The sequence below is a fragment of the Oratosquilla oratoria genome, unplaced genomic scaffold (assembly GCF_046742065.1).
Source record: "Oratosquilla oratoria isolate Oo_2021 unplaced genomic scaffold, ASM4674206v1 SCAFFOLD256, whole genome shotgun sequence".
Classification (NCBI taxonomy): domain Eukaryota; kingdom Metazoa; phylum Arthropoda; class Malacostraca; order Stomatopoda; family Squillidae; genus Oratosquilla; species Oratosquilla oratoria.
Genome location: NW_027467608.1, coordinates 64,669 through 77,500, shown reverse-complemented (window position 1 = coordinate 77,500; position 12,832 = coordinate 64,669). Strand labels below are relative to the sequence as shown.

General features: G+C 40.9%; 2 protein-coding genes across 2 annotated transcripts; both read right to left on the bottom strand.

Moving 5' to 3' along the window:
• Positions 1–4,032: 4,032 nt before the first annotated feature.
• Positions 4,033–10,795, bottom strand: LOC143022983 (uncharacterized). The gene is made up of 3 exons (XM_076181417.1): positions 9,769–10,795; positions 9,077–9,408; positions 4,033–4,467 (listed from the first exon to the last, which is right to left on the bottom strand). The coding sequence occupies exons 1-3, from the start codon at positions 10,793–10,795 to the stop codon at positions 4,033–4,035; spliced, it is 1,794 nt and encodes a 597-aa protein (XP_076037532.1).
• A 1-nt stretch (position 10,796) lies between these two features.
• On the bottom strand, positions 10,797–12,518 carry LOC143022982 (uncharacterized). The gene has a single exon (XM_076181416.1). The coding sequence runs from the start codon at positions 12,516–12,518 to the stop codon at positions 10,797–10,799; it is 1,722 nt and encodes a 573-aa protein (XP_076037531.1).
• Positions 12,519–12,832: the final 314 nt, after the last annotated feature.

Genomic DNA, 12,832 nt, shown 5'->3' with positions numbered 1-12,832 from the left:
GGTAGTTTTAATAAGAAAATATAAAAACCTAATTTTCTATGAAGAATGAAATATCAAGCATTATTTTTTGAGCCTAGCATAACTTTTAGTTGTCTAACATATTCCCGTGTGACGTCATGTCGCGCGGTCGTGAAAACATTTCACATGATATACTAAAATGGCCATAATTCGCCCATGACATTGGGCTATTTTAATGAAAAATATTATAAAAATCTAATTTATTATGAAGAATAAAGAACTAAGCATGGTCTTTGCCAGTCTAGCATAGTTTTTAGTTGTTCTAACATATTCCCGTGTGACGTCATGTCGCGCGATCGTGAAAACATTTCACATAATATACTAAAATTGGTATAATTCAACCATGACATTGGGCTATTTCAATGAAAAAAAATATAATGAAAAATTAAAGATTAAGCATTATTCTATCTAGTCTAGCTTAATTTTTAGTTGTCTAACATATTCCCGTGTGATGTCAACTTGCGCGGTCGTGAAAACATTCACATAATATACTAAAATGAGCATAATTTACCCATGTCATTGGGTTATTTTAATGAAAAAATATAAAAACCTAATTTGTTATGAAGAACAAAAAATTAAGCATGATTTTTGCCAGTATAGCATAATTTTTAGTTGTTGTCTAACGTATTCCCGTATGACGTCATGTCGCGCGGTCATGAAAACATTTCACATAATATACTAAAATGGGCACATTTCACCCAAGACATTGGGCTATTTTAATAAAGAAATATCATAGAAATCTAATCTACTATGAAGGATAAAAGATTAAGCATAAGTTTTGCCAGTCTAGCATAATTTCAAGTTGTCTATCATATTCCCGTGTGACGTCATGTCGCGCGGTCGTGAAAACATTTAACATAATATACTAAAATTGGCATAATTCACCCATGGCATTGGGGTATTCTAATGAAAAAATATTATAGAAACGTAATCTATCATGAAGAATAAAAGATAAAGCATGATTTTTGCCAGTCTAGTATAATTTTTAGTTCTTGCCTAATTTATTTCCGTTTGACGTCATGTCGCGCGGTCGTGAAAACATTTCACATAATATACTCAAATGGGCATAATTCACCCGTGACTATGGGTTATTCTAATGAAAACATATCATAAAAACCTAGGTTTTAATAACGAATAAAAAATAAGCATGATCTTTTTCCAGTTTAGCATAATTTTTAGTTGTCTTATATATTCCCGTGTGACGTCGTGTCGAGCAGTGGTGAAAACATTTCTCATAATTGTCCTAGATAATTCATCCATTACATTGGGCTATTTTAATGAGAAAATATTATAGGAAGATTTTTTTTTAGGAAAAGAAAAATTAAGCGTTATTTTTGCCAGTCTAGCATGAGTTTTAAGTTGTCAAACATATTCTCGCTTGAGAATTTATTACTTTTTTACCGTACTCTGATCCTATCGAGTAATGTATTTTTTCATTTTTTTTATTTACTTATTTATGTATTTATTTTTGCTCAAAACAGTCTAGGCGATATTACGTTATTTTATGCTATATTCAGGTTTACTTTGGTAAAGCAAAGAGTTACTTTGGATAGGGCAGACAAACAATGCATGAATTCAAATCTAAATACGACAATTTAAAAACAAGGACATAATTATTTGGAACTACACATGAATTTAAGACTAAGTATGTAATTGGAGATTAGGAGACGGGACCCCACGAGTGTTGTTCCTTTCCTGTACACTACAATTTGTTAAATATGATTAGGTAAGCGCACACACGGCTTCCATCCTTTCAGTCTCATCTCCTCTGTAGTAGTAGTAGTAGTAGTGGTGGTGATGGACGGGCAAGTGGCAAGAGTATGATACACCACTTCCTTCTGGGGTTCTTCCTTCTTCTCAGTTGTTAATACTCTGTACCTCTTGGTTCTCACTTTCAAAGAAAGGAGAGAGGGAGAGAGGGAGTGGGAGGAGAGGGAGAGGAAGGGGAGGGGATGGGAGGGGAGGGGAGGGGGTAGGGAAGGGAGGGAGAGAGAAACGGGGTGGGGGGAGTGTGAGGAGGAGGAGGAGGAGAAGGCGAATGAAGTGGTGGTGAAGGTGAGGGAAGTGGGGGAGAAGAGAAGCGGGGTGAGGGAGGAAAAAGGGGGAGGAGGGAAAGGAAGTGGGGGAGAGAAGGGGAAGGAAAGGGAGGAGAAGGTAAAGGAAATAGGGGAGAAGCGGACGGAGGTGGGGGAAAGAGAAATGGGGTGAGGGAGGGGGAGGGGGATGGGGAAGGGGGGAGAAAGTAGGGGAGAAGAGGAAGGAGGAGGAAAGGTAGAAGAAAGAAAGAAATGGCGGAGAAGAAGGAAGGAAGGAAGGAAGGGTGTGTGGAGGAAGAGGAAGGTGTGTGGGGAGGACACGGAAGGAAGAAGATGGGAGAGAGAGTAAAGGTGGTGGGGGAGAGGGTCAAGGGGGTGGTAGGGGAGAGGATGAAAGGGGTGGTGGGGGAGAGGGAGAAGAGGAAGGGGATGGGAGGGAAGAGGAAGGGAATAGGGGAGAAGGGGAAGGGGGTGAGGAAGGAAGGAAGGAAGGAAGGAAGGGGGAGGGTGGGAAGGAGGAGGAGGGGGAGAGGGGAGGAGGATACTGCTGCTGCTGCTGCTGCTGCTGCTGCTGCTGCAGGGAGGAAAGAAGTCAGGCTGGCCAGGCAGTTGTTGTGTCAAGCTTGGGGAGAGAGACGTTGGTCCACAGATGACTGACTACCAAGTGATGATGATTATTATTGGCCATTAAGGGTTGTAGCTTCTCCTGTGGGCCTCACGAGACGACTCAAAGAGGAGGACACAATTTCGTCTTTTGCCCGTCACATGCTTAAGGATATGTTACATCACATGACAGCTCAAGTGTGTGTGTGTGTGTGTGTGTGTGTGTGTGTGTGTGTGTGTGTGTGTGTGTGTGTGTGTGTGCGTGTGTGTGTGTGTTTGATTGAATACGACAGCATTCTGGAAGTTGTTAATTTTCTTTCTATGTTTCTAATTATACTCTTCCCTTGGATTGGGTGGGCATAAACCAATTCCTTATAATTCTCAATTTTATTACACGACGTTTCATCTCTGATAAGACATCTTCTGGTATTTCTGTTTTTAAAGATACAATAAATATTTATGATACTACAAATTTGAATTACATTAATGGTTGGACATATACAAGATTATATCTAGAAATCAAAGCTTAGAATTACAATTAAGTTTAACATATTAAAATTATATTTTAAATTTAACAAAAAATAATTACTACATACCTTATAGGTGAAATGTTTAAATGGCTGGCGGCTACATCTTGACCCTGGGTGACCTTCGCTTAGGAAGGTGTGAGGTCATTAATGAGCAGATTTACAGTGGTGAGAGCAAAACCTTCCCTTATTTCGGGAGAGGTGAAATGCCTCCACATTACACTAACATGACATAAATATGATATCATGGCTCCACGGAGGGAGAGGGAGGGGGGAAAGGGGGAAGAACAGATAGAAATAACGGAAGGAAGAGAGAGAGAGAAAGAGGGATAGGCTGCCGGGCTTCCGGCGCGCAGGTAGTTCCTACGTCGTCAGATACGGGGAGGGAGGGAGGGAGGGAGGGAGGGTAGAGCCCATGTCGCCCAGACGAAGGCGGGAAGGGGTGTGTATGTGTGTGTGTGTGTGTGTTGGTTGAGGCAAAAAACTTAAGCCTAAACTTAAATCTAATGACTTAAATCTACATAACTTAAACCTATTTTTTCTTTTTTTTTTATCTTAAATCTAAGTTTTGTATATTAATGTGTGCCTATGCTCGCTTTTTATTATTCATGAAAAAGGGGGGAGGTAGTTACGTCTAGAAAATGGGGGGGGGTTACATTTCCGATAAAAAAAAAGGGGGGGGGGCGGATCTTCCCTCGGTCATGATTCTACTCCTACGTATATATTGTGTATTGTGGAGTGGGTAGATCACCTCTTTGTGTTCTTTCGAAGCTCAGCGGCAATCTAGCGTGTTCCACATGTAGTGGGAGTGTGTTGTCTGTGAGTGAAGGTGTAGTTTCAGTGTTGATTTATATGAGCTTCTCCCATATACGGGAGGCACGCTCGTGTAGGTAAATGTTCAGTGGCTGAATGTCAGCTTCCTCGTGTAGTGCTTGTGCAGTTTTTATGTCTGGGTAGTACGTGTTTGTAATGAACTTTAGTGCTTTCTTTTGAACCGCTTGCAATGTTTGCATGCCTGTCTTTGGCAATGTGTGTAACGGTATTATCGGGTACGTAAGTGTGCTCCGTATAATATGTGCGAGATACAGCAGGGTTTTCTTGTACTTGACAGAGAGGTTTTTGAATCTCTGCAGCCGTTGTAGGCCGAGAGATGCAAGCACCTTCCTGTCGCGCACATGGGCCGCCCCACCATTGGTGGTAATCGTCCATCCAAGTATCTTGCCCTTATCATCTGCGTAATTGCGCGGAGCCCCGTCAATGACGACGGGCTCACGCCTACGTCCCTGTATGGGGATGAGTTTAAATTTGTTCGTATTTTGTGTTTCCGCTCGTATGCATTTACTTGCTCGACTGCTTTCGCAGCCGTTAACGCAAGCTTACGCTCCGAGCGGCCAGGATATGTTATAATCTGTGTGATGTCATCTGCGTATATTATGTTCTGACATTGTGGGTGTGGTGAAGGGAGGTCTTCTAAATAAATGTTGTAGAGTGTTGGGCTTAATACGCTTCCCTGCGGTACTCCACAGAGTGGAACGAAGTATGGCCCATAGTGGTTTTGTATACCTATGCAAGCAGTTCTACCTATGCACCAATCAAATTCGACCTTTACATGCGTCAAACCAATCAACACATCCAACGCTGCCGCATGAACAACCTCTTTTATACAACGCACCAATCAACACATAAAACGTCACTCCTAAGCTCCACCCCTTACACGTGACGTCATCAGGCCAACGACCTAGCCACGCCCACCGGAAACAGCAAATGACGTCACCAGGGTCACACTGACCCACTAATCTCAATCTATCTATGCACCAATCAAATTCGTCCTTTACATACGTTAAACCAATCAACACATCCAACGTTGCGGCATGTACAACCTCTTTTATGCAACGCACCAATCAACACATAAAACGTCACTCCTAAGCTCCGCCCTTTTCACTTGACGTCATCAGGCCAACGACCTAGCCACGCCCACTGGAAACAGCAAATGACGTCATCAGCAGCAGCACTGATGATACAACGCACCAATCAACACATAAAACGTCACTCCTAAGCTCCACCCCTTACACGTAACGTCATCAGGCCAACGACCTTGCCACGCCCACAGGAAACAGGAAATGACGTCATCATGGTCAATGACCGACGCAGCAGCAGTACTGATTGTGGCAAATTTGTCTAAAAGACATATCAAATTCGACCCTTACATACGTCCAACCAATCAGCACATCCAACGGTGACGCATGTACCTCTTTTATACAACAAACCAATCAACACATAAAACGTCACTCCCAAGCTCCACCCCTTACACGTGACGTCATCAGGCCAACGACCTAGCCACGCCCACCGGAAACAGCAAATGACGTCACCAGGGTCACACTGACCCACTTACCTCAATCTATCTATGCACCAATCAAATTCGACCTATACATACGTTAAACCAATCAACACATCCAACGTTGCGGCATGTACAACCTCTTTTATACAACGCACCAATCAACACATAAAACGTCACTCCCAAGCTCCACCCCTTTCACGTGACGTCATCAGGCCAACGACCTAGCCACGCCCACCGGAAACCGCATATGACGTCACCAGGTTCACATTGACTCTCTAACATCTAATAATAACAATAACTAACCTCCAACATCTATGCACCAAATTCCACGTTTACATGCGTCAAACCAATCAACACATCCAACGGTGCTCAACCTCTTTTAAGCAACGAACCTAAATCGACGGCATTTTGCCTAGTGTGAAGATGGAAATCGACGGCATTTTTGTCTAGTGTGTACATGAATATCGACGGTAATTTTGCTTAGTGTGTAGATGGAAATCGACGGTATTTTTAACTGGTGTGAAGGAGGAAATCGACGGTATTTTTGCCTAGTGTGAAGATGACAATCGACGGCCTTTAGCCCTGTATGAAAGAGAAAATCAACGGCATTTTTGCCTAGTGTGAAGATAGTGATCGACGGTATTTTTGCCTAGTGTGTAGATGGAAATCGACGGTATTTATGCCCTGTGTGAAGGAGGAAATAGACGGCATTTTTGCCTTGTGTGAAGATGAAAATCGACGGTATTTTGGCCTACTGTGAAGATGGAAATCGACAGTGTTTTTGCCTAGTTTGAAGATGGAAATCGACGGTGTTTTTGCCTAGTTTAAGACGACGTGAAAGGGAAATCAAGATGTTGTCATGGTATTAGGGAGCGAAATTTTCAGGTCAGCACGTGGCCTTACGTAACACTGAACGAAACATTCTGAGAAAGCCGTGTAGAGAAAAAATGTTTTAAGAAGAAAAGACGATGAATCTTGACAATTGTGTTCATATTAAAACTGAGCGAAACATTCTGAGAAAATCCTTTAATACATGTAGAGAGAAACGTTTTAAAATGTAGAAGAGTCGATGAATTTTGACAATTGTGTTGAACGAAACATTCTGAGAAAATTTTTAAACACGTGGAGAGAAAGATGTTTTAAAAATATAGAAAATATGATGGATTTTGATGCGACGTGACGTCATAACGTCGGCATCAGAGTGCAGGAAGATTTTTCGGTCCTTGTGTATGGTCATCGTGCATAGGCAACTTTTTCCTTGACTTTTGGCGATGAAGATATATTTCTGTATTTTGAGAACCAAAAACTCGATAGAGATAATCAGGAAACTTAATAGGTATATATATATATATATATATATTTATATATAGATATATATATTTATATATATGTATATATACATATATATATATATATATATGTATATATATATATATATATATATATATATATATATATATATCTAAATAGCGTTTTCTATCGACGTCACGAAAATAATGACGGCAATGGAACGCGGTGCATTGTGGGATTAATGACGTCTTTCCCAATGTGAGAATCTAAAAATAAGTGTTTTTCTTTTTCTTTTTGTCATCTATGCATGAGCACAGTTGTATGATTAAGCAGTTGTTACACATAGATTATATTTCTGACAACAACATATTTCCACCAAAATGTAAATATTTCTTGTCCAAGCTCACCCTTTTTGGCGCATTCCGTGTACTGCAAAGTATCTACATTGAATACGATGTCTTCATTTGATTCCTTCTTCCTTAAAGAACCTAATATTACAAATTAATCGACAAGAGTAATTATAAAGATACCAAGTATCAAGATGATATAATGTTAATCATCAAAATTGGCAAACACAATAGCAAATGTACTCGTACCCCCAACCTCCATTTGAATAACGACAATATGACTTCCGTTGCAGACATCTAGACGTCTCTAAGGACATATTCAACAGCATATGACGGAAAGATCATTTGTTGTTTGGAAATTTGAAGATTTTTTTTTTAACCATACAAGCACCCGGCTCCGCCGGACCTGGCTACGCCAGGTGTGCTTGGCCTTCGGCGAGGCGGGCTCCGCCCGCGGGTGCTTCGCACCCAGCCCTTCGGGCATTGATGATATACATAAAAAAGTTAATAAAACCAAAGATTTTCATCTGCCTTTTACTTAAAACACCTTAGAACTATACATTTAATGTAGTTTCTTCTTTTTTCTCTTGGGTGTGAGTTCTTCTTCGCTGTCCTCTTCTTCGCTGCTATTCTTTCTCTTTACGAAATCCTTCAACATGGTTTTAATCTCATCTATTTCGTAGACAATCTTTTCAAATCTTTCTTCGTTTTTGGTATCCTTAGCTCCGATCTTCTCCTCAATCTTCTCCTCAATCTTCTCTCCAATCTTCTCTTCGATTTCTTCAATTTTATCCTCCATTTGCCCTCGACTCAAGTAGTTCTCTTCTTCGAAGAGTTCTTCTGGTAAGATCATCGCAGCTACTTCTCCTTCTGTTTTCTCGAACACAGAACGTGATATGCTGACTATGGATTGATCGGGTTCCTCTTCTGGTATCCTTGAGGTTTCAGAGTTATCTTCAAAGATTAAATCCTCCAAAGAAGAAACTTTACTTTTATCCACATCACAGAACACCTCTTCATAAACGCAATTCACCCAAGGTCTCAACTCGTATTCTTCCCCTTTCTTTGTATATCCTGGAAAAACTATGAGGGAATCGTGGCTTGTAACTCTAGAACACGCTACGTATAGTTGACCGTGTGCGAAGCACTGTGATGAATCCAGTAGCACACCACACTTCTCAAACGTCTGCCCCTGGGACTTATTTATTGTCATAGCGTAACAGAGTTTGACAGGGAACTGGTATCTCTTGAAGGCTACAGGGGTGTCTGTTGCCTCTAAAGTCACTCTAGGAAGTAAGATCTGTGTGTTCCTGTACACACCAGTTAAAATCTTTCCAACAATAACGTTCCTTCTCAAATTTGTTACCATAACTCTAGTCCCATTACAGATTTTCGGAGGGCAAATGTTCCTCATAACCATCACAATTGCTCCTTCCTTCAACCTTAATTTGTGTGGAGGAATGGAAGGGCTATCCATAGAATTGAAAACTGACGCCTGAACGTCCATCCCTTCTATTGATTCACAACCGACATCTACGCTCATGTAAACCACTTCCTTACCAATCACTTTATTGTACACAAACTCGTTTTAATGATTTCGACGTCGTTGTTCGTGGGAGATATTATAGCTCTCTTTTCAAAGAAAGAGACGTTAAATATGTTCTCTCCCATTCCTCTGTACACTCTTTCAACTAACTCTTCTCTGCTGTCAACTAACACCCCGAAACCTTCTCCGAAGTGACACTCTTTGTACTTTCCTTCTCCAACTTCTAATAATTTCTCTGCAAAGTTTATGTTTTCTTCGTCTTCACTCTTAAGTCGAACGTTCTTTATCAGTTCTAACTCTTCGAAGAAAGGCCAAAATTAACTTGATTTCAGACAACTGTTCAACTCGTCGTTCTTTCCTCCTCCTCTTACAACTGGTAATATCTGTCTAAAGTCTCCAGCACAAACGAACGTCTTTCCTCCCATGAAAATATCAAGACCGGAAAGGTCCCTCAAAGTGATATCCAGGGCTGAGATTGTGTTCTTATTTGCCATCACTGCTTCGTCCCACACAATCAAAGAAGACATAAGAAGCAATCGAGCTAGTTCGGACTTGTGCTTTATGTTGCATGTTTTTCTTTCGTTATGTTCCATCAGTGGTATCTTGAACATATTATGGGCAGTTCTTCCCCCGTGAAGGACAGTAGCTGCTATATCCGAAGAAGCCACAGCTAAAGCCACTTTACTCTTCGAACGAACTGTGTCTAGAAGAAGATTCAAAAGGAAGGACTTTCCTGTCCCACCAGGTGCATTTAAGAAGAACGCTTTGCTTTTGTTTTCCGTCTCACAACCAACACTTTCAATGATTTTATCGTAACAAATCTTCTGCTCTCTGTTTAATAGAGGGAGAGCTCTCTCCACTGTCTCGGACAATTCTTTAGAATTATAGGCTTTCTCCCTCCTTATCACGTTTGAAGACTTTTCTCCATTTCTGGAAGAAGGTAAGCCGTAGTGGACTATGTTTCCTCCTCCACAATTGAAAACTTGTTCTTGGATGTCGTCAAGAGCATCGAGGTATATTTCGTCGTTGTAATCCTTCAACCCTCTAAGATATAGAAAATCACTCGAGAAGAGATCCTTTGTTTCTTCCCAGATATCTTTCTGGTCTTCTAGATCCGAGAACACTAACATGCTAGCGTAAGTCGAACGAAGTTCTTTGCGGTCATTTGTGTAGTTTATTATCTCCAGGATAGTCTGTTTCCAAGTCTCTTCATCTTTTAAAAGACCCATAGCCTTAACGGCTTCCCTGTAAGTTCCGTAGAGTACACCGTCCACCATCCTGAGGTCTTCGAAGGATTTGGGACCTCTCTTGTGGGTTAGAAGCATTCTCATATAGAACAGTTCTACTGTCTTGTTCGTTACAGCTCTTATCCTTCCAATAGCGTGAGTGTTACCTTTCCTCTCCTCCCAACATGATTTCGGAATGCTGTACTTGAAGTAAGCAGCTACTTCGTTGTAAGTTAGGGTGGCTGCGTATTCGTTAACGCTACATGATTTGAAAAATGCTGTCAACTGAGTGTCTCTGTTTGCCTTCTTTTTTATGTCTGCCTTTGAGGAATCGGTGTTGAAGAATACTTCGTTTTCGTCCTTTAAATGGAGGTCCAGATTCATAACAGGAGGGTAACTACTGTGTTTGGGGAATCTGAATATCTTCCAAGTTGCTTCGTTGGAGTTAACGAATCTTGCATCCGTCAAGTTCTTAATTTCATTGATTTCTTCGGTTCCCTCGGTTTTAGTGAATAGAACTCTGTCACATCCTTTGTTGACGTACTTTGTAACGTACGCTATAGCCTTAATAGAATTTGAACACTCTACGTTTATGTGAGAGTTAAATCTCAAGCAAAGATAGGGGTTGTAAGGCACCACCCATGAGTTGTCGATAGTTACTCCCTGTCCCTTTAACTTTTTCACAAAGGAGAAACCTCCTTCTCCCACAGCTCTTCTCCTGTAGAGAGGGTAGCCGTTGTTTCCGAATTTTATCGTTGAACGGCACTGTTTCGGAAAATCTTTCTGGCACGTCCCTCTATCGTTTTTCTTCCCATTACAACACACGGAGCTTTCATCGTAGCCTATGCACGGTCCGTGTATCATGTTAGTTAGTGGTAACAATATCATACAGTTCTGGGTGTTTTTTCTTGTCGGGTATCTCGGCGGATATTAGGCTCGAAACGGTATTTTCAGTCACTTTACGTTTCATCCATAGAAGAATGTGAACGTGAGGCAAGCCTCTTTTCTGCCACTCAATGCTGTACAAATGAGCTGAGACTTCTCCGAATATTTTATCTGTTAATAACTCTCTCATTAGTTGGTCTACCTTGAGTTTAAAAACACGACTAACTATATCTGGACGATTACAGACGTTAATAGTGTCGCCGTATAGTGTCAATTCTTTCCATTTCGGATTCATAGTGAAAGTTATGAAAAAATCCGGAGAACCGTATCTTGACACAAAACTTAACGCATCCTGTTGCCTCTCTTTCATGTATCTCGGGCCTCCCACGAAACACTTAGGAAGTAGCACTCGTTGCCCTTTATGGGCTGAATCACTCTTAAGAATATCGGACCTCTCTTTTCTGATTTCATGTTGGTTAAAACGGATATAATCTAATCGATTTGATTCAGCCTTCACGTAACAGTCAATAACGAACCTCTGGAACAGTGTTCGACATTGAAAGAGAGCTGTGAAACATTTCTCTCTTTCCATAAACATAGAAGCGTAATATGCGTACGGAGAAATCTTCTTCTCGTTCCCAGCTTTGTTAGCCTTCAGAGACCGCAAAAGATACGTGTAACCCATATCTCCGTTGGGTATCAATAAAGGGTACTGGAACGGATCATAAAAGAAACTGGTGTGATCCACAAACCTAATTTTATATTTCGAATCCTTCTTGGGACTGGTTATCTTTATTAAAAGAGGATCGTGCTCGTCGTCTAGATTCACTATACCACCCACAGTCACATTTGATGTCGGAAGGTGGTAAACTCCTTTATGTTCCTTCGTTTCAAAGTTTTCAACCGCTTTAAGTTGGAGATTCATTTGTGGTATCTCTTTATGCAATGCTATCAGTTCCCTGGAGTTTTCTATTTCAGACAAAATCTGTCTCAAACACTTATTGTTTTCGAGAAGGTAGTTGAATATTATACGAATTATCTCCTCGTTCTCGTTGTACTCTCTTTCTTCTATTTCTCTTCTGGATTTAGTTGATTTTTTCTCCTCGCTTATAGGTGCTTCCAAAAACAACTTGGAGACTTTATAGGTTCTGAGTCTAATTTGTTCCTCTCTACTGTTATAGAAATAGAGATCTAGGAAGTTATCGACAACCCCGTTAGGTCTTCTCCGTGTTAAGTCCTTTACGTCTCCGTTGGAAAACTTTTCTTCGTCCGAAAACATACCTCGAGTCTCCTTGTCTCCCACTAATAACTCTGGCCTCACATAACTGGTTCTGTGGTATATAGCACCCTTTATCTTGTACACCATAGCTTTTTCAGCTGCATTTTCCAATTTCTTGGATGTTGCAAAGGAACTGAAACTAAAGACAGTATTAAACCCGATTGTGTTCTTAAGAAATCTTTTAGAAAGAGGGGTAACACCTTCAAATAGTGATTTGAACTCTTCGTTTTTTATCTCAGAGGGTTTCACAGCTGGGATTTGTCCCGATCTACAACACAAACCCTCTGTCTCCCTTTTCCACCTTAAAGCATCACAGTACTTGCACTTTACGTCGCCAAGTTTTCCAATGCTGTGTTCCACAACGTCGTAGGTGTCCCTTATTCGTGCTTTCAAACCACTACAGTCTTCTTCGTAATCCGTCATTTCAAGCTTTATCCCCCCTTCCCAATGTTCCTTCTTTTCCTCCCGGACTTTTTCGAGTAACTTCTTATCTTCTTCTGTTACTAACATTATTCCTTTCTCTTGTCTTGCTAGTATCTCTTTGTATTTCTTCATTTTCTCTCTGTTATTTTCTCTATTGGCTCTAAACGTCTCTGTCTCGAGAAGTCTTTGTTCCCTCTCTTCCTTTTTCCTCCTTGAAGCTTCTACGGCCTCGAGTCTCTTTCTCTCTAATTCCTTCGCCTTTGCTGTAGCTTCTCTTTCCTTTTCTTCGGCTAACTTCTTCTTTCGTTCAGCTT

What these genes read in the sequence shown, in the direction of transcription:
- LOC143022983 (XM_076181417.1), bottom strand. Translation starts at nt 10,795, where the DNA reads ATGATACACGGACCGTGCATAGGCTACGATGAAAGCTCCGTGTGTTGT. An exon ending in AACAAAGGATCTCTTCTCGA is followed by an intron (nt 9,409 to 9,768) that starts GTGATTTTCTAT and finishes ATCTTCTTCTAG; the next exon opens with ACACAGTTCGTTCGAAGAGT. An exon ending in TTAGACAGATATTACCAGTT is followed by an intron (nt 4,468 to 9,076) that starts GTAAGAGGAGGA and finishes ATCCCCATACAG; the next exon opens with GGACGTAGGCGTGAGCCCGT.
- LOC143022982 (XM_076181416.1), bottom strand. Translation starts at nt 12,518, where the DNA reads ATGACGGATTACGAAGAAGACTGTAGTGGTTTGAAAGCACGAATAAGG.